The following is a 21306-nucleotide window of genomic DNA, read 5'->3' on the forward strand; positions in this document are numbered from 1 at the left end:
ACATGCGCACTAACACACACCCAACTAAGCTGCCCCGTGGTGTTTGTGTGTGGGTGGTGTTACAGTCTAATTTTAACGTTAACCTCTCCATGACGGGGCTTCTCAATGTTTCCAAGTCTCGCTCTGTTTGCTTAAGATTTCACGGAACCCCATTTGGATTAGAACTTTGTCTTATATATAGACGACGGCTAAAATCTCCCTACAGGGTAATGTCACCATCTAGTGGTTGGGAAGTGAGACTGAATTCCCCCGCCTGACCAGTTATTTTCGCTCAAGCGTACACACTTTCTGAAATATAAATATCTCCATCATTTACAACACAAAGACAGCTGTCAAAGTATAAAACGTGTAATGTGTAAATGTACAATTGCATGAATGTGTTGAGAATCACATGTACACAGTCAGGAATTTTGCTGTGAAGAGAAAAAAGTGAATTGGATGAAATAAAGTAATAAACCAAGACTTGTATTTCACATATAGAGTATTATTTTAATTTCACACAGGAACACAGACAGTGTCGTACCAGTAGTGCTCGTCCCTTTATTTCGGTAGAAAGGCTCCAACAGCACAGCACACAGGCCACAGTAAATGGCAGCATATCTAAAATCACTGAATGTGACATCAACACACACACACACACACACACACACACACACACACACACACACACACACACACACACACACACACACACACACACACACACACACACACACATTTAAGAATGTGTGGCTCTTTGTCATGAAGAATAACTTTTCATATATTGGCCATCTTGAGAATCAATTTCAATGCAGAAACTCGGCCAGTTCTGCACACCTTGAAACAGGTGAATCAGGAAGTTGTTGACAACACCGCTGAAAAGGGTTAGACAACAGTTTTTTTTAGGTCCCGCCTAACAACGTCTGTATCCTACATATGCTAATCTATATTGAAATACTGTAAAAGTAAATAAACAACCCTACCCAAACTAATATCGGTTACCCAGAAGTAAAATGATCAAGACAGTTTGTCACTCCCTTTTCTGTCCACGATACAGTGCCTTGCGAAAGTATTCGGCCCCCTTGAACTTTGCGACCTTTTGCCACATTTCAGGCTTCAAACATAAAGATATAAAACTGTATTTTTTTGTGAAGAATCAACAACAAGTGGGACACAATCATGAAGTGGAACGACATTTATTGGATATTTCAAACAAATCAAAAACTGAAAACTTGGGCGTGCAAAATTATTCAGCCCCCTTAAGTTAATACTTTGTAGCGCCACCTTTTGCTGCGATTACAGCTGTAAGTCGCTTGGGGTATGTCTCTATCAGTTTTGCACATCGAGAGACTGAAATCTTTTCCCATTCCTCCTTGCAAAACAGCTAGAGCTCAGTGAGGTTGGATGGAGAGCATTTGTGAACAGCAGTTTTCAGTTCTTTCCACAGATTCTCGATTGGATTCAGGTCTGGACTTTGACTTGGCCATTCTAACACCTGGATATGTTTATTTTTGAACCATTCCATTGTAGATTTTGCTTTATGTTTTGGATCATTGTCTTGTTGGAAGACAAATCTCCGTCCCAGTCTCAGGTCTTTTGCAGACTCCATCAGGTTTTCTTCCAGAATGGTCCTATATTTGGCTCCATCCATCTTCCCATCAATTTTAACCATCTTCCCTGTCCCTGTTGAAGAAAAGCAGGCCCAAACCATGATGCTGCCACCACCATGTTTGACAGTGGGGATGGTGTGTTCAGGGTGATGAGCTGTGTTGCTTTTACGCCAAACATAACGTTTAGCATTGTTTCCAAAAAGTTCAATTTTGGTTTCATCTGACCAGAGCACCTTCTTCCACATGTTTGGTGTGTCTCCCAGGTGGCTTGTGGCAAACTTTCAATGACACTTTTTATGGATATCTTTAAGAAATGGCTTTCTTCTTGCCACTCTTCCATAAAGGCCAGATTTGTATATATACACGACTGATACTTGTCCCATGGACAGAGTCTCCCACCTCAGCTGTAGATCTCTGCAGTTCATCCAGAGTGATCATGGGCCTCTTGGCTGCATCTCTGATCAGTCTTCTCCTTGTATGAGCTGAAAGTTTAGAGGGACGGCCAGGTCTTGGTAGATTTGCAGTGGCCTAATACTCCTTCCATTTCAATATTATCGCTTGCAGTGCTCCTTGGGATGTTTAAAGCTTGGGAAATCTTTTTGTATCCAAATCCGGCTTTAAACTTCTTCACAACAGTATCTCGGACCTGCCTGGTGTGTTCCTTGTTCTTCATGATGCTCTCTGCGCTTTTAACGGACCTCTGAGACTATCACAGTGCAGGTGCATTTATACGGAGACTTGATTACACACAGGTGGATTGTATTTATCATCATTAGTCATTTAGGTCAACATTGGATCATTCAGAGATCCTCACTGAACTTCTGGAGAGAGTTTGCTGCACTGAAAGTAAAGGGGCTGAATAATTTTGCACGCCCAATTTTTCAGTTTTTTGATTTGTTAAAAAAGTTTGAAATATCCAATAAATGTCGTTCCACTTCATGATTATGTCACACTTGTTGTTGATTCTTCACAAAAAAATACAGTTTTATATCTTTATGTTTGAAGTCTGAAATGTGGCAAAAGGTCGCAAAGTTCAAGGGGGCCGAATACTTTCGCAAGGCACTGTATATTATATTCAAACAGGACTACCCAATGAGAATTACTTCTTGCCTTAGACATAAATATATTTTAGCCTACCGGGTATTGTTGAGATGTGAGAGCGGAACTACAGGGGAGAGGTTGGGTTGTTGCAGATTATGGGTTGACAATAGTTGAGGCATTATTCAGTCAGGTTTATCCTGTTGTTTCTCTCCGTCTCTGTGTGTTTGTTGGAAGATGACGGGACTGAAGGGTTAGGTATCAGTTATCAGAATGGGGAAGGAGGTGCAAAACTAAACAGGGGGACCAGCAACTAAAATACAATGATTCAACTTTTGGAGAGAAAAAAACTAAGACAGCAAAGGCTGACTTTAAACACATAATTTCTTTAATGTTTGATTTACACATCATTCAGACTCTATACACCACAGGGATGCAACTCAGAGGGAGGAGAGAGGAGAAAGAGAGGGATAGAGAGAGAGAAGGGAAAGGAGGGGAGAGAGCGAGGGGTATGAAGAGTGGGAGGGCGAGAGAGCTGGAAAACAGGTATTGGTGGTGTTCCTGCACGACAACATTGCAGACACATGCCAGACCTCACAACAGCTGGATAGGTGATTAACATGTCAGTTAACCACAACATGTGATATAGAAATTTGATGCCCCACTGAGCAGTCGTTGATGCAATGCAACGTCTGTGAATCTCGTCGGGCAGGAACCCCACCCTTGTCTGACATTTAACACACCTGAACATCTACTACACTGTCGAAGATACGCCCCAGGGTGTGGCCTATAGATGGGCCCGCCCCAGTCTCAAGAGTAGACAAAACACATACCCTCTGGGGACAGAGAGAGAGTATAGGGGTATGATCTCAGGGCATTAGGGCCAATAACAAGCCTGCTCCGACACTCTGGTGTCTCAGAGAATCACAGATCTATAAAACACAGAACTATGAAACATTCAGGAGGTGCTGCAGAGTTTGAAGTCCAGAGTTTGAAGTGAATCCTATCTTTTTAGACAGGAATATCAAATTCTGAGTGTGTGTGTTTTCCATGTTGGCATTGTGTGTCTGTGCTCCCCATGTCGGTATAGGCTGTGTGTGAGATGCTGTTAGACTGAGGAGACATCAACACACTCCAACCCCCTGTACAGAGGAAGTGAAGGGTCTGTTACTGTAAGTTACTTAGTAGCACCAGGTGAATCGGTTTGTCGTCCGCACACACACATCTCTGTGACTCCACTCTGTGTATAGTCCCACAGCCTTATTGACAGGTGCCAGGTCCAATCAGGAAGGTTTATAAGTCCCAGCAGATGAAGAGTTATGAATCAGGATTGGTCCACAGGGAAGGTGTGTTAGTCCTTCCGTTGAAAGGTTGTCCATATAATTGAGCAAAACAGATGAAATAGTTTGACATATTTTACGCTTATATTTATTTTATATACTGCATTTATTGTTATATCAATTTTCATTTAGGCTTTAAAAATGATTAGAAAAGGCAAAACAAGAGTATAACAGAATGACACTTACATAGTGCATCTTTTCTACTGCTTGATTATCATGATGTATTATGTGCTTGGATGGATCAGGTTCGGATGGCACTGTATAACACTCCTCACTCTTTACTTGTGTGTTACAACTCTTCAGTTTAACTTCTGTTTTAAACATTTTTTTGTACTGATTTTAGCAGAATGCCTGAGAGAAGACAACAGCAACAGTCACATCACTAATAGCTTGCTAGCCAAGCCTCAAACATAGTCAACATGCTGTAGATAGCTAGAGCACAGAGCTGGATGGGCAAGCCTTCTCTTGCCTGCACAAACCCACACATTACTGACCATTGACCAAACCCAATACAATAAGACCTCAGAGAAAACAACCTGAAGCAAAGATGGAAGCCAGCCATGCAGCCATACCACCAGCAGATGGAGACAAAGAGCACTTAACCACCACCAAACCCACCAACTGCTACAGTGTAGTATGTCCATTTGTCCAAAATGGCTTTGTTTCCTAAATTCACCTCTTCGAGAGGTTCACCTTTACATCCATTTGGATAATAGTTGACTAAGGAAAGGAGATGAGAGGAAGCTATTTGGGGTAAATTGGACATGTAGGTGTTTTTCAGTCGCTATAAACCATCCTATCAAAATTCCCCAAATTTGTGGTGTAAAATCATTCCCATTTCAATCTTAAATTTCACAGGTAGCCTATTTTCTGTGGTTGTCAAGCATGAGTGGTTTTCCAGCTCCTCCCACCAAGAGAAACACTATCACAATTCGACACAGTCATTCGTCACCACAGAAATGCCTTTGTTCTGTGAGAGTTCTGCCGCAGAAAGTCACATTGGTGGTGGATGGGATAGGTGAGCCCCATGTCAAGTCTTTTGACACCTACTGAAAAGCACTATATATACACACGTTATATGTCTGCAACGCATAATCCATTTTTTTTTTGCTCTCCATTTTTGTACCAGCAACACATGAACACGAGCGGCGAGCAACTATGCTAAGCGACGTCTGCACTGCGATAAACAACGTTATGATCAGCTCCACGGCAAAAGTGAGCGCCAACACAGGGAGAAAACAGCCATAGAACATCCAAACAGTATTGGTCTTTGGTCAAAATAAAGGATTTAAAAGTATACTTTCAGAGCACTAAAAAATAAATACAATTTCAATACTCCATTGGTCACTCTTATTAATTCATATTGTGCTCACTTGGGATTTTTACATCTCTTCACATATAATATTTTAATTTTCATATACTTTTTTCATCTATATATTCAAATCCCCCATGCGCAAAGTACACTATACTCCAAGTCTTCAACTCTCTCTACAGTGCAAGACCTCACCAATATGGCTGATGAATGGAGAAGACCTCACCAACATGGCTGATGAATGTATGTTGAAGGCAATGCGTGGTTAACTTAATGACAGGAGACATTACGCTGAGGTTTAGCACCACATACAGGAGGTCAGGAAGGGCAGAGACGGCCCCTCTCAAGGAAGCACTTCTATGGAACTCTGAAGAAAACAAACTCGATCCTCCCGTCCAGTGGAAACACTGTGCTGTAGAATGAGGAACCTTTACAGAGAGAAGAACCCTTTAAAGAACAGTGATGTTATTGTTGTAAGGAAATCGTATCTGTTACAGACTGGCTGAGTCTTGTTCAGACCAGCGTATGAATAGCAGTGTAAATCTCTTTAGACCAGTTTAGGGCAAGTGGTTCTGACTGTTTCAAACTAGTTTGGGGTAGTGGTTCCGATCGGTCCATACTTGTTTAGGTAGTAGTTCAAACTGGTTCAGACCAGTTATGGGGTAGGGGCTCACACTGGTCTAGGAGTAGGTGCTGGCCACCGCAACCTGTTTCTGGGCGAGTCGTCGTAGCTCCTCCCTGATGGCCTTGATGAGGGAGGCGGAGCTTTGGGCTGAGGGGGAGGACTCGTCTAGGGGGAACTCTGGAGTGGGAGGGGCCAGGAGCATCGGGGGGACAGAATGGTCTCCCAGAGAGGAGCTGGGCATCTGAAACACAGCGGGGGAGGAGAACTCAGGGAACGACAGCACCTAGAGAGAGAGAGAGAGAGAGAGAGAGAGAGAGAGATAGATAGAGACAGGGTAAGAGCTCGAGAGATAGGATGAGAGAGAAGGCAAGAGTCAGAGATCAAATTACTCCTCTGTAAACTAGATTACTCCTCTAGAAAACAAATGTTTCTCTCAATCTCTGACATGTGGAACGCCCAAACAGTCTCACATGCTGACCAGACAGCACACGTGCGTGCGTCTGCGTGCGACCATCGTGCGCATGTTGATTTTGTCCACCCACACCAGACGCGATCAGGACACACAGGTTGAAATATCAAAACGAATTCTGAACTAACTATATTAATTTGGGGACAGATCGAAAAGCATTAAACATTTATGGCAATTTAGCTAGCTAGCTTGCTGTTGGTAGCTAATTTGTCCTGGGATATAAACATTGGGTTGTTATTTTACCTGAAATGCACAAGGTCCCCTACTCCAACAATTAATTTACAGATAAAAGGGGAAACCGAGTTCGTTTCCAGTAATCTCTCCTCCTTCAGGCTTCTTCTTCTTTGGACTTTATATGGCGGTTGGCAACCAACTTTAAGGTGCATTACCACTACCAACTGGCCTGGAGTGTAGACCTTAGTTCATCTTTCAATCATACATGGGTGTATGCTCCTAAAAACCAATGAGGAGATGGGAGAGGCGGGAATTGCAGTGTGTTAAGCGTCACAAATAGAACTAAGTTCTATTTTAGCTTCTGGCTACGCTGACACTGGTTGACGCACGCCAGCAGTGTGGGTGCAATGATTGAATAACATGAATGTGTACGTTTAATTTGCGACGCGAGCAGTGTGGTCAGCATGTCATGCTGTCCCTGTCGGTCATCATGTGGTCTGACTCACACTCTCTCTGCTGGCTCCAGGTCTGGAGAGGTCCTGGTCTAAAGGCTGCTGGTTCCAGCTGGAGCCTGTTGGCCCAGAGACACTGCGGCCCACCCCAGGGTACGCACTGATCCGGCTCGACAACCCCACCTGAGTCAGGTGATGCAGCTGAGCACCTGAGAACACAAACAACACACCATGTGTAAGTAATCATTAGATACACACAGTATACACTTACCATACACACATCAATCCCAATTAACACACACGCACATATGGCACCTTTACCTGTGCTCCCCCCAACAGGCCGAGGTCTGGAGGAGGAGGGAGGCTCTTCATACTGCCCCCTGTTGGCATAGACAGACTCTTGCAGCTGCTCCTCTGCAGTAACATAGGCCCCCGAACCCATGCCCTGCCTGAAACACACACATACACCAGACCTTGGAAATGCTGACATTCACTGAATGTACTTCAGCTTGGTTAGTATAGTAACGTCTGTCTCACCTCTGCAACAGGCCTTGTACTGACGAGGGAGACATCCCCAACTCTGCATACCTCTAGACAGGAAGAGGGGAGAGAACATAGAGAGAGAGAAGGTGAGATATCGAGAGGAGAAACATGTGGATGCAAAATAGTAATAAGGGGAGAGAGGGAAGGTGAGAGGTTGAGAGACAGTATGATTCATATTTCATAGAAGAGACCCTGGGAGTACACGCAAACACACACACCCACACTCTTACCGCAGAGAAGGGGCTGTGTGTGGGGGCTGCGGGGTAAGAGCCCCACTGGCGTGATGGGCGTGTCTGTGGGGAGGGAGAGGGGCTCGGCAGGGCGGGGCTGACCTGCGTGACCCCGACACTGACGCTGCCCTGGGAGGAGGGTGACACCAGGGCGAAGGCATCGTCCAATAGGGAGTGCATCTGTTGCCGCGCCTCCTCGATGGATGGCTGGGGGGGCACGTAGGGCGGCGGGGGAGGGGCGTGGTCAAACACCTCATCATTAGGGGAGGGGCTGCCGTGGTCTGGAGGTAGATCCGGGTCCGACTGGAGGAGAGAGAAGAGGAGGAATAAGTGTGAGTGAGCGTGTATATGGTGTGTGTGTTGCCTACATGGTGAGGCACACATACTATGCGCACCTACACACACACAAACACACACACTATTCACACCAGCACAAACACACAGTATGCGCATAGTATGTGTGTCTCACCGTGTAGGCCACATTGTTGAGTCCAGGGTATTTCCTGTAGGTGGCGCTGTGGTCTGTGAGCAGGCGGTCTCTGTCCGTCAGTCTGTCTGTGTCTGGCAGACTGCCGTTCCCCTGCTGCCTCCGCCGGCCCCGAGGAGAGCGCCTCCCCCTGGCAGGACAGGGAAACACAATGGCAAAGATTAGTCTCATTCATAGTCTCACACACTCATATAATTCAGTCACAGAATTCAGCCTGAGTATGTATTGACCATCACCTCTTCCTGGATTCCCCTGGGGTGGGGGGCGAGGGAGGGTCGGTGTGCAGGATGCTGTCCATGTGGTCATGGGCTGAGCTGTAGAGGCGCTGGGGACACCCTCCCTGCCCCGCCTCCTCCTGCGCCTGCCCGAAGGCATCCAGGATGTCATCCATAGAGGGGAACTCACACTGGCCCCGCCTCTTAGCCCGCTGACGCAGCTTGTTCCTGTGGTGCTCGATCTCTGACTTATGTCTCAGAGCCACCTAGATACACACACACACACCAAGCTTTTAAGGAGTTTTAAGCTGTGTGTGAGTGTTTGTCTGTGCGTATTCGCCTGTGTGAGCAAGATGTGTGTGTGTGTGTGTATTCTCACCTCTGCGCTGACCCTCTCTGTGAGGGTGGGACTGTGTGAGCATTGTGGTGGGCTGGGCCGGGGCTGCATGGCAATCAACTGGACCTTGTTGGCCTGGCGACCCCTGCCGTCAGAAGAGCCTCGGGACAGACGGTCCACGTGGTCGAAGATGGAGGAAGAGGAGAGCAGCTCATCTGGACCACTGCCTGTGGGAGGGACTGGGGAGAGGGAGAGGGAGAGGGGAGAGTGGAGAGAGGGAGAAAGAGATAGTAAGGTAAACTGTAGTAATACTGTAGCAGTAAATTGGGTTATTTCTGGCAAGCTGCAGCTTTACTGAACCACTCAACACGAAGGGAGGACTTACTCATCTTATTCCTCCCTATGATCCAGGCCAGAACAAAAATAAAGGAGGGCGAGAGAGAGGTAGACAGAGAGAGGCAGACAGAGAGGAAGACAGAGACGGGAGGGGGCGAGAAGCATTATCACTTGGTGGTCAGAGATTCATGTTCACATTGCAAGCTTTTTCTCCCCTCCTCTTCTGCGCCCTCCTACTCCTCCACTCTCTCTCCATCCGGCATTAATTCCAGCACTCGTCTTTCCCTGTTCCCTCTCACTACCTCTTTCTCTCCTGTGGTTTCTCTCGCTCGCTCTTTCTCCCTCGGGTTTTCTCTTTGATGCAACTCCTTTAATCAGTTTCTCTCCTGCTGAGTCAGTGCATAGCTCTTTAGGACACAGGCACAACACACATGAGCATATACACACTCTCACAATCTCTCCCTCTACCACTTATTCTCCTCTGTGTTTCAGCATGGCCGTTGTAGATAGAACAGTATACATGTAGAGATGACCGGATTCCTCATTCTAATCTACATGACAAAGAATCAAGTTTGTTCCATCGTGGTACATTTCTATCAGAATGTTATGAATAAGGATTTAGGTAAAGAGAAAGGGGCGTGTCTCTTGCCATTCTTGGGTGTTTTGTTTCGGTGCTGTTTCCCCTCGTGGGGCGTGGCCACATGTCTGGTGGTCTCCTCTGCAGACTCTCTGCCACTCGACTGGTCGCTACCTAACGAGTCACCATCTGACGGGGACAGTCTGGCCAATCAGAGAAAAAGGTTAATGTGGGTTTGTGGATTAGTGTGGATGTATCCCTGCTTGTGGATGTTTTACCAACCTCCCCCTACGGCGGTTAGCGCGGGCAGCCTTGGTGGAGGAGCCCTTGGATTTGGGAGTGTTGACATCCCCTCCCTCAGAGGGGGTGGCCTCTTTGATGGGCATAGGGAGGGCACCAGGCTCCTGGATCACCATGATGTCATCCTTACTGTGCTGCCCCAGGTGGAGCTTGGCGAAGTCAAACCCTTTCACACTGGGAGCCTGCAGCTGGAGAGAGAAAGAGAGGGGAAGATATAGAAAGAAAGAGATAGAGGGGAGAAAGAGAGAGAAAGAGGGGAGAATGAGAGACAGAGATGGGGAGGGAAGAGGTAAGGGTGGAACAAGCACATCAAGACATGTAAGTATGCATGACTACAGCCTTATGCCATTCCAGTCAGATCACAAATCCACATTCACCCATGGAGGTCGACCCTCTAACCCTTCACCCCTGCCCCTGACCTTCTGTCTCTGCTGGATGGTGTTGATGGCATCAGGCTGGAACTCCAGCTTCTCCGAGCCGCACAGTTTCCAGTAGAGGATGATGATGATGAAGATAGCCAGCAGGACAGGCACCACCACCCCCACAATCAGCCAAACACTGCTGCTCGGAGTCTCAGATGGGGGCACTGTCAGCGTCTCCACAGCTACAGAAGACAAATACATTATGTACATACAGTGCCTTGCGAAAGTATTCGGCCCCCTTGAACTTTGCGACCTTTTGCCACATTTCAGGCTTCAAACATAAAGATATAAAACTGTATTTTTTTGTGAAGAATCAACAACAAGTGGGACACAATCATGAAGTGGAACGACATTTATTGGATATTTCAAACTTTTTTAACAAATCAAAAACTGAAAACTTGGGCGTGCAAAATTATTCAGCCCCCTTAAGTTAATACTTTGTAGCGCCACCTTTTGCTGCGATTACAGCTGTAAGTCGCTTGGGGTATGTCTCTATCAGTTTTGCACATCGAGAGACTGAATTTTTTTCCCCATTCCTCCTTGCAAAACAGCTCGAGCTCAGTGAGGTTGGATGGAGAGCATTTGTGAACAGCAGTTTTCAGTTCTTTCCACAGATTCTCGATTGGATTCAGGTCTGTACTTTGACTTGGCCATTCTAACACCTGGATATGTTTATTTTTGAACCATTCCATTGTAGATTTTGCTTTATGTTTTGGATCATTGTCTTGTTGGAAGACAAATCTCCATCCCAGTCTCAGGTCTTTTGCAGACTCCATCAGGTTTTCTTCCAGAATGGTCCTGTATTTGGCTCCATCCATCTTCCCATCAATTTTAACCATCTTCCCTGTCCCTGCTGAAGAAAATCAGACCCAAACCATGATGCTGCCACCACCATGTTTGACAGTGAGGATGCTGTGTTCAGGGTGATGAGCTGTGTTGCTTTTACGCCAAACATAACATAACATAATTTCCAAAAAGTTCAATTTTATCTGACCAGAGCACCTTCTTCCACATGTTTGGTGTGTCTCCCAGGTGGCTTGTGGCAAACTTTAAACAACACTTTTTATGGATATCTTTAAGAAATGGCTTTCTTCTTGCCACTCTTCCATAAAGGACAGATTTGTGCAATATACGACCGATTGTTGTCCTATGGACAGAGTCTCCCACCTCAGCTGTAGATCTCTGCAGTTCATCCAGAGTGATCATGGGCCTCTTGGCTGCATCTCTGATCAGTCTTCTACTTGTATGAGTTGAAGGTTTAGAGGGACGGCCAGGTCTTGGTAGATTTGCAGTGGTCTGAAACTCCTTCCATTTCAATATTATCGCTTGCACAGTGCTCCTTGGGATGTTTAAAGCTTGGGAAATCTTTTTGTATCCAAATCAGGCTTTAAACTTCTTCACAACAGTATCTCGGACCTGCCTGGTGTGTTCCCTGTTCTTCATGATGCTCTCTGCGCTTTTAACGGACCTCTGAGACTATCACAGTGCAGGTGCATTTATACGGAGACTTGATTACACACAGGTGGATTGTATTTATCATCATTAGTCATTTAGGTCAACATTGGATCATTCAGAGATCCTCACTGAACTTCTGGAGAGAGTTTGCTACACTGAAAGTAAAGGGGCTGAATAATTTTGCACGCCCAATTTTTCAGTTTTTGATTTGTTAAAAAAGTTTGAAATATCCAATAAATGTCGTCCCACTTGTTGTTGATTCTTCACAAAAAAATAAATTTTTTATCTTTATGTTTGAAGCCTGAAATGTGGCAAAAGGTCGCAAAGTTCAAAGGGGCCGAATACTTTCGCAAGGCACTGTATACAATCAGCTTACACTTTTATCTAAGCAATATGCTACTGTACATTAGGAAATGAGTGCAGCCAACCTACATGGGCTTACGTTGCGAATCACTGAATAACATAAGTACTACTTATTGAAATCCACACATACACAAGTGTGCATGCGGCCACGCGCTGGTGCGCGAACACACACTTGCGCGGCCGCATGCATAGACTCACGCTGGGCAAGGGGTCTCTGGACGCGGTGCCCCAGTACGATGGCAGCCCGTTGCAGTTCCAGGCGGTTGAGGGTGGCAGCGGTGGCATCAGCAGGAACTCTCTCGCCCCCTGGTCCCTCCACAAAATACACCACTTCCAGAGAACGCCCTGAACCTGCCAGTCTCGACACACGCACCACCTGGAGATAACACCATGGAGTCAGTGTGTGTGTGTGTGTGTGTGTGTGTGTGTGTGTGTGTGTGTGTGTGTGTGTGTGTGTGTGTGTGTGTGTGTGTGTGTGTGTGTGTGTGTGTGTGTGTGTGTGTGTGTGTGTGTGTGTGTGTGTGTGTGTGTGTGTGTGTGTGTGTGTGTGTGTGTGTGTGTGTGTGTGTGTGTGTGTGTGTGTGTGTGTGTGTGAGAGTACAGCATGTGCATGGGGTAAGGATGCTACAAACAGCACCCATAGTGGGTGCGAGAGTGTATAAGTGTGCCGTTTACCTGTAAGCTGTTGTTACCCACGGCCGTGGATCTCTTCCAGCGGCGCCGTTGACTCCCGTCCCCCAGCCCCTCCCCCAGCCCCTCCTCCAGCAGCAGGGCCAGACGGCGCTCCAGACGAGCCTTGAAGCTCCGCTCAGTCACCGTCTGCTCCTGGACACCCAGTAACACTGCAACACACACCAGCAACACTAATGCACCTCTCAAAAACGGCCGTCATGACTGCAACACATAAACACATGCGTGCTGCTCTAGCACGGTCGCTCTCTCAATATTGAGCTTAAGGCTGAAAGTCCCGAAGCTGAAATTTGTACCTGTGCGGACCCAGGAGGAGCGTAGATGGTGAGAAACGTTCAGCTCGGAGTAGTGGAAGGCTGGGGAGACAAACACAGGATAGGGAAGATCAGGTTAGTCACTGTTGTCTGTGGGGCGAGTAACTCATTTAGAATGCGTGTGTGTGGGAGTACAATATATGCATATGGTCAGGATGCTACAAACGGCACCCAGGTGTGAGAATGTGTGTGTGTGTGTGTGTGTGTGTGTGTGTGTGTGTGTGTGTGTGTGTGTGTGTGTGTGTGTGTGTGTGTGTGTTGGCATCTGTGTGTGTGTGTGGGATAGTAACTGGTGTATAGATGGGGGGTGTGTGTGGGGTGTCAGTGAGGGGTAGATGAGATGTCTGTGTGTGACTTACGTTCAGCGATCTGCAGCGCGGGGAAGCCCAGGTAGAAGCTGAACTCCACCGTGCTTAGGTGTCTCAGGTGACCGCTGACCTCTGACCCTAACAGGTAGCCCCGTCCATCACGCAACGCAAACGTGATGTCCACAGGAACCTTCTGGTCACCCTGTGGCTTGGCCTGACCCATGGTGATGTTCAGAAGCTGGAGGTAAACACACACACACACACACACAAACACACACGTTACAGATTGACTCACTTTTTGATTGATCTGAATCCCTTTCCTCAGCTCCGCTGAACCTGCCCAAGTGAATGGCTAATGCACACACTTTCACGGCTACGACTCTCACCTGTACAGTAACATTGCCAAATTCATTGGCGCGTCGACGTGTCTCTGTGTAGGCCATCAGCAATCCTCTCTCTACTCGCTCACTGAAGTTACACACACGCACATCCACGTGACTGGGCACGAACTGCAGCACTGAAAAACACACACATTATAGATTATCACACTGACAGTACACACACACATTGTCTAATGCAGCACTAAAATTTGCGCGCGTGCACACACACACACACACACACACACACACACACACACACACACACACACACACACTAGTGATGGGAAGTTCGGCTCAGAACTTTTCGACTCGTTCAAGTCAAAAGAACAAATCTTTCGACTCATTTAGTTAATTTCAGTCATTAATGCCCAGAGCACGCAGGACCCCCTACCGGCCAACAATGAACTGAAAACTCAAGTCATGATTCTACAAGCCTCTATTTCGCAGTTGGGGGCTAATTGGAGCTTCCATTTGTGACAGACTTGTAAAAGTTTGATTTAAACAATGTACATTTGTAGATTGCTAGGCATACAAATACGATTATTTCTTGATATATTAGAAACGAGATCTAGCTGTGGCCGCAACCGGACTAGATTGTGAACGAAGATTGGCGGAATACATTGGTTGACTGTCATGAGGGCGATAAGCACAATATCGTTCGAACTGCAGCTTCCCAAACGATTAAAATGTGTTGAGCAGAGGCTGTGTATGTTTTGGTTCTACAAAGCTCTGTCATCGCAACATATAATAATAAATTAATTTATGAGATCAATTATCAGTTCTAAACGTGTGTTTTTCTTCTCTATGCTGCCTGCAACATATGATCTATTTCCATGTGCGCATAAATGACAGTTATTGGTTACCACGTCTCTGGAACCTCTGAGCAGGAGGAGCGTGTATTAATCCTGCTATAGGACTCATTGCGACCAGCAAGTCAAACAAACGACTAAAACGAAAGAGTCACTCAGAAAAACCAATCTAGACAGTCAGTAAAAAGAGTCGTTCAAAAAGAAAAAAACATTACAACTGCACAGAGAGAGAGAGAGAGAGAGAGAGAGAGAGGTTCCTACCAGAGTGTATCTGGTACTTGTGATCAGGTATGCTGTAGAGGGGTGAGACCGTGGGTAAAGAGGAGGAGCCTGGTGTTGACTGGCGCAGAGCGTTGATGACAGACATGGCGGTGAAGATCAGAGGTCCCGCCACAGCACGGAACGCAAAGCTAGACGGAGTTCTCAGGAACTGGCGGAGGGAGAGAGAGGGGGGGGTTGGGAGGGAAAAGAGAGCAGAGGGAGAGAGAGAGAGGATTGGGAGGGAGAAGAGAGCAGAGGGAGAGAGAGGAGGAGAGGGGGATAGGGATGGCAGGCATGATTGGCTTTCAAGACATTTGTGAAGGGCAAATTTGCATATTCCTGCAATGCATCTCATGGCTACAAACATGCTCTTTCCCCAAAGCTTCCCCTGTGAGTATTGATAGTAGACCTACCTGTAGCTCCACTGAGCAGTTGAACTCCCTCTTCAAGATGTCCCTGACCTGGCCAAAGCCCACAGTGGAGGCAGACTTAGGCAGGACTAGGAAGAGACAGGGTTAACCTAAAACAACCTGCATTCAACCATTGCCAACGCATTCCCTGAAAACACACTCCTAAGCTATAGGCTAACCAAGGGATGTGCTCCCTTTAAACAGGTGACCATGAGATCCCAGCACAACACATTGACGGGCCAGAACAGTAGAGCACAGTGCATCCCCATCTACAATATTGGAATACTATTGCCTCTCATATGTGCCTCCATCTGTAGTCTACTACGAGTTCTACTGGTGTTGTCTTACCCACTCTGACCAGGTACATGTCAGGCTTGGTGACATTACACAGGTACTGGCGTCCTGGAGGGGCCTGGACTGGGGGAGTCCAGGTGACGGTCGCCAGGGTGCCAGTGGTTGTCGTGGTAACAGTGGTTGCCTTGGTAGTGGTCGTCGGTCGGTTGCCGGGGACATAGGTCACAGGTGGTGGTGGTTTTATGGGGTCCCTCCCTGGAGGTCGCAGCATGGGGGGGCGAGCCAGGCTGGTGGTGTTCGAGGGGGGCAGTGGAGGGTGTCTGCCAGGAGTAGCTGGGGGGACTCTGGGCCGCAGAACAGGAGGCTGAGGGGGTACTCTGGAGGTGGGTCTAACTCCAGGGGGGAGGGTACCCTGACCACCCCAGGGAGTGGGTGAGGGGGTCAGGGGAGGGGTGGGACCCGCTGAGGGGACAAGGGTGTGCTTGTGATCCCGGGCAGGAGGGGGCCCTGTGCTAGGGGAGGGGGACGGGGCATGAGTGTGTGTGTGGGTGTGTGTTTTTGTGGTAGCGGTGGGTGCGATGCCGAGTTTGGGAGTGGTCTTTGGGGGTGGGATGACAATTTCTCCATCTCTGTCTCTTTCCCAATCTTTATCCCTCCCCCTTTCCCTCTCTCTCTCCCGTTCTCGCTCCTTTTCCCTCTCTCTCTCCTGTTCTTGTTCCTTTTCCCTCTCTCTCTCCTGTTCTTGCTCCTTTTCCCTCTCTTTCTCTCGTTCTTGCTCCCTTTCCCTCTCTCTCTCCTGTTCTTGCTCCTTTTCCCTCTCTCTCTCCTGTTCTTGCTCCCTTTCCCTCTCTCTCTCCTGTTCTTGCTCCTTTTCCCTCTCCCTCTCCTGTTCTTGCTCCTTTTCCCTCTCTTTCTCTCGTTCTTGCTCCCTTTCCCTCTCTCTCTCCCGTTTTCGCTCCATTTCCCTCTCTCGCTCTTGCTCCCTTTCCCTCTCTCTCTCACGCTCTCGCTCCCTTTCCCTCTCTCTCTCCCGTTCCCTCTCCTCATCTCTCTCTCTGGCCAGCAGATTGGTGTAGTACTCCATACTGTTCATATCCGGCAGCAGCAGCTCCGTGGGCTCCAGAGGAAACATGTCCCCCAGGTCGTAGTCTTCTTCATCCCAGGGAGGGTATCCCTCAGGTTCAGCAGGGTGGGTGAAGGGGAAGCCCTCCTGGAGGGGGGAGGTGAGGGACGTAAAGGGTCGGAGGAGGCTGGAAGACAGGGGGAGTGTTGGGCGAGAGGGGAAGGAGGTGTCGTAGGAGGCCCCGTCGTCAGGGTCATAGGTGTGGCTGGGTAAGGTTGTGGCCAGGGCCAGTTCCTCCCCCTCTGGGTCCATGAAGGAGAGCGTCTCCAGGTAGTCTCCGGAGCCCCAGGCCTCCTCTAGGGAGGGGGCGTGCTCCCAGGGCGGAGGAGGGGTGAGGGTGGGCTGGCTGTGGGGGGAAAGAGGAGGGGGCTGACTGGGGGACAGCAGGTCCGGGGGTCTCATGAGGAGGTGTATGCCCTGAGCTTCATCATCCACTGAGGCAGTGTCAGTGTTACCAGGGTGACCAGTGTCTTTGGGTGGGCTGGCACCTGGCCATCTGGAAGAGGGTGACGATGATGACCGTGCTGCTGTCGTTCCGTTTGAGTCTACACCGCCTGTGGAGAGATAAACTAGTCACAACACATGTCCATAATGGCCCATAGTGCAGGAGCCTCTCCTGTTTCTGTAGTGTGAGGCAGCTTGAAGTACAAGTACGCCCCCTGGAAAGGACACTAGTCTTTCGCAGGGCCGTGTACATGTGTGCGTGGTTAAAATTAATGTATGAACACAGCAGGCTGAGCAGAATCCCTGCTGGTGGCTGAGAGACCTAGTTAAAGCTGAGCTTCATCTAGAGAATACAACGAGCAGAGGATAGAGCCCAGCACTGATCTCACACACACACACACACACACAGAGAGCCGACCCTAGACTTTTAGGGGCCCCTAAGCGAGATTTGGTTGTGTGACCATCTCATGGGCAAAACATGCGTCTGCCCCTCTCTGCCCCTTTTGACATGAGTACAGACAGTTCTACAGTTTTAAATATATCTTTCTGCAATTTTACACATTTTGTCATGGGGTAGGGAGAAACTGTGCAGTTTTAAACCAAGTTTCCTGCAATTTATACACATTTTGCCATCACTTGATATATTGATGATATATTAATACATTTATGGGTGAGTGACTAACAAAATCAATGGGGGCCCCCTGGCTGGTCAGGGCCCCTGGGCACATGCCCTGCATTTCGGTCGGTAATTTGTCCATGACTACTACAATGTTTAGACAGCTGGCTAACTAACTTACCTAGCAATTTATAAAATGTTAGCTGACATGGGCTAACTGAGTGGCTGACATAAGAGGAAAACTGCTGATGCACTACCAAACTTCAAAATGGCACCTTGTGTATTATTATTCTAACTCTCAACAGTAAATTGAGACCCCGACTGTTGCTTATTTGTAGGGTCGGCCCTACTCACACAATCCTCACTCAACATGACAATGAAGAGTCGTACGCGCACACAAAGGCATAGAGAAACACCCAGTTCATTTATCATAATTTTAAGTACAATATACTGTAACACAAAGCGCTATAATGCAGATGTATGATAACAATAACCAGGTCACTCTAAGATTGTTACCTTAACTAAAGCAGAATAAATTAACAATCTCCTTGCTCTCCCTGCACCTCATCCATCCCCTCTCACTCACTCACACACACACACACACACACACACACACACACACACACACACACACACACACACACACACACACACACACACACACACACACACACACACACACACACACACACACACACACACACACACAATAAGTTACATTACAGCAAGCACCCTGCCTCCTCCCCCTCCTAGCCTTGACTAGGCGCTGCCGTGCTTTGCGGCAGTGTCACGTGCTGTGTGGCGGCGAGCTCATTGGTATGCTGCAGACACAGCACACAGCTCAGAGGCATCCCAGCCAACAGCAGGATCAAATCACGCGCACATGCATGCACGCACACGCACACACACACACACGCACACACACACACACGCACACACACACACACACACACACACACACACACACACACATTGATTCAGACAGGGAGATAGTGATGGAGAGAGCAAGGGAGAAGAAAAAATACAAAGAAATAGAATTAGAGAGGGGAAGAGTAATGCAGAGGGAAGAGAAAGAAAGAGCGAGACTGCAGGAATGAAGATAGATGAGAGTAAAGACTTGCGTTTCTAAGAATAGCATGCAGCACCCTTCGGTCGATCCACATGGCTTTGATGACAATGATTCAATCAGCAGTGCTAAACATCCTTCACCACCAGGAAGTAGTCCGTCTGCCCCTGTCACGCAGCCGCCCACAGATTTCTTTATTTTAAGTCAGGATATATTTGACTTTGAGTGGGTGCTTGTATGCGCCGTATGTGTGTGTGTGATTGTATCAGTGTGTGTGTGATGCCTCAAGGCCAGTGAGTGGGACTGACTGAGGGGTGACTGTGTGTGTAGGCATCCACTTTCCAGCTGTCCCTGACGACATAACCAAGTTACTTAGAGATGGAGGAGGATGAATGGACAGACAGAGGTAAAAGGATGGAAAGACACGAGGCGAGGAGATGGGGGTGAATATGGAAGTTGGTGCATTCAGCACCAAGGACAGCTCCAAAAGTCAAGGACAAGTCAAATACTGGCCACATCTCTCAGTGTACCTTGATGAAACCAGGTGTGGAACAGTAATTCTTAGCATTCAGAGTCAAAGCCACCAGCCATCAATGCCTATGAGGGTAAGAAAATGAAATGCAGGTTACCTGCAACAGGTGAGCTTGACATCGTCATGGACACCAGCAAGGAAGCTACCAGCAGATGTGCGCAATAAGTGCGGAGGCCCTGAGAGGCTCCGTGGCACATCCTCGAACCCGTGCTCATCAGGATGATACTTTCCATGGCACGGGAGTAGTCACATCACACACGTGCGATGCCATCTCTCCTCTATAGCATCATCATTGCATGCTTTCTGGCGACCAGGAGGCCCTATATGCAAATATCTAATAATACAAATCTATTTAGATTAAGGCCTTGTAATAAAAATATCTTCATCGTATTGAAACATTTAATGGGTTAAGCCTATTTTTAACTAGGCTATTAAAGCAGTAGACGGGCTGCCTTACCAGTGTCCTGTCACATTTGATAGCTGGCTGGCTGGCTGACCCCATTATTGGGGAGCTTATACTAGGCCACGTCTGCCAACAAACATCATGCATCTCACAAATCTGACAGCCATGGTACGGTTAATTTTTTATATTTTTTATCAAGCCAATTTAAAATAGCCCATGAAACGATAGGCGACAACGGATTTAGTTGCTGTATCCTAATTAACCTATAATACCGTCGGTCATGACACAATTCCCAGCTTATTATCCCATCTTTATCATTATGACACCTCGTTTAGTGGACATTTTTACATTTCCCCACAAAATGCCTACACTTTCGCAGAAATAGACAAATTGATACATTTTCGTGATAAAAAAGGGCGGCAAGCGCGAGCTGTTAATAGCTCAAATTCTGAAGCCTTTTTAAGACTGAATGCTGACAATCGGCCGACAATATTAAACTAACCTACGTGTAACTGAAAGAAAAGGAAAAAGCCTAATCGAAATCTCTCAAACACACAAACAGTTAGCCTATAGCAGTCGCCGCATTTCTTTCTTTCCATAGCCTATTTTTTTCACAGAGATGTGATGGAGCCTACCTGCCATCCAGGAGACGCGGTACAGGCGCGTCACGCATCTCCCAGGCCCATGCGGCCGCGCGCTCACCGGTAAGGAGAGAGAACGAACAAATGTACTATGTTGCAAAATGCAGAACCTAAAAACCATTTTTTTCCCGTTAGAAAAATAACTCCCAATGTCGCCAGTAATTATTGAATCTGTTCGCGGCCGACGACTTGAACGTAAGCCGCGCCGTGTTCATACATTGTGATCATCTCCCGGTGAAACGTCACACACTCGAGCGCCCATCACTGGAGAACCTGAGATTCTAGACACGTCTGAGTATCATACTGTCCGCATCAAATAGGAATGTGTCTTTGCGCCTGTAATTCACAGTCCATAATACCCAAACATGACATTCGATTCTACACACAAATCATGAGCACGCAATAATTGGGTTTATTCTTGGGAGACGCGGATCGCTTGGATGATTTTGCAGCAGTCTTCGCTGCAACACCCCTGGCGTTCCTCAAATGCGTGTGCCAACATACCTGGTCATTGGCTGGGAGAATGCCACTCAAAATACCGGTTAACTTGTCCTTATTGATGCAAGGCATAGGCCCTTGTGAATCATGGATTTATATCAGGGGTTCTTCAACTTTTTCAGCCTGGGACACAAATGAGAAATTCTGTGTTTTCCTGGGACCCAAGCTTAGGAAAATATGCAACTATACGTAAATATCGGAAAATGTCATTGCCATTATGGCTAAAAAATGCAATATAGACAAAAACAAATAT

At 47.3% G+C, this 21306-nt stretch overlaps 1 protein-coding gene across 4 annotated transcripts; it reads right to left on the reverse strand.

The window, feature by feature from the left end:
* Positions 1-2993: 2993 nt before the first annotated feature.
* LOC118392776 (UPF0606 protein KIAA1549-like) lies at positions 2994-21024 on the reverse strand. Of its 4 annotated transcripts, none has more exons than XM_052460104.1 (22): positions 20550-21024; positions 19609-19845; positions 15785-17407; positions 15440-15525; positions 15027-15195; positions 13963-14093; positions 13628-13814; positions 13251-13310; positions 12940-13106; positions 12463-12640; positions 10444-10628; positions 10007-10212; positions 9797-9927; positions 9197-9211; positions 8854-9050; positions 8496-8740; positions 8242-8389; positions 7875-8075; positions 7537-7589; positions 7321-7448; positions 7054-7208; positions 2994-6187 (listed from the first exon to the last, which is right to left on the reverse strand). In XM_052460104.1, exons 2-22 carry the CDS (start codon positions 19742-19744, stop codon positions 5960-5962), a joined length of 4629 nt encoding a protein of 1542 aa, XP_052316064.1. In that variant the 5' UTR covers positions 19745-19845; positions 20550-21024; the 3' UTR covers positions 2994-5959. The 4 variants fall into 4 exon arrangements, with proteins under 4 accessions (XP_052316064.1, XP_052316061.1, XP_052316062.1 ...); XM_052460101.1 differs by having other exon boundaries at positions 7773-8075; XM_052460102.1 differs by lacking the exon at positions 19609-19845 and having other exon boundaries at positions 7773-8075.
* Between the last annotated feature and the right edge of the window lie 282 nt (positions 21025-21306).

Source organism: Oncorhynchus keta, chromosome 13 (genome assembly GCF_023373465.1).
Source record: "Oncorhynchus keta strain PuntledgeMale-10-30-2019 chromosome 13, Oket_V2, whole genome shotgun sequence".
Classification (NCBI taxonomy): Eukaryota; Metazoa; Chordata; class Actinopteri; order Salmoniformes; family Salmonidae; genus Oncorhynchus; species Oncorhynchus keta.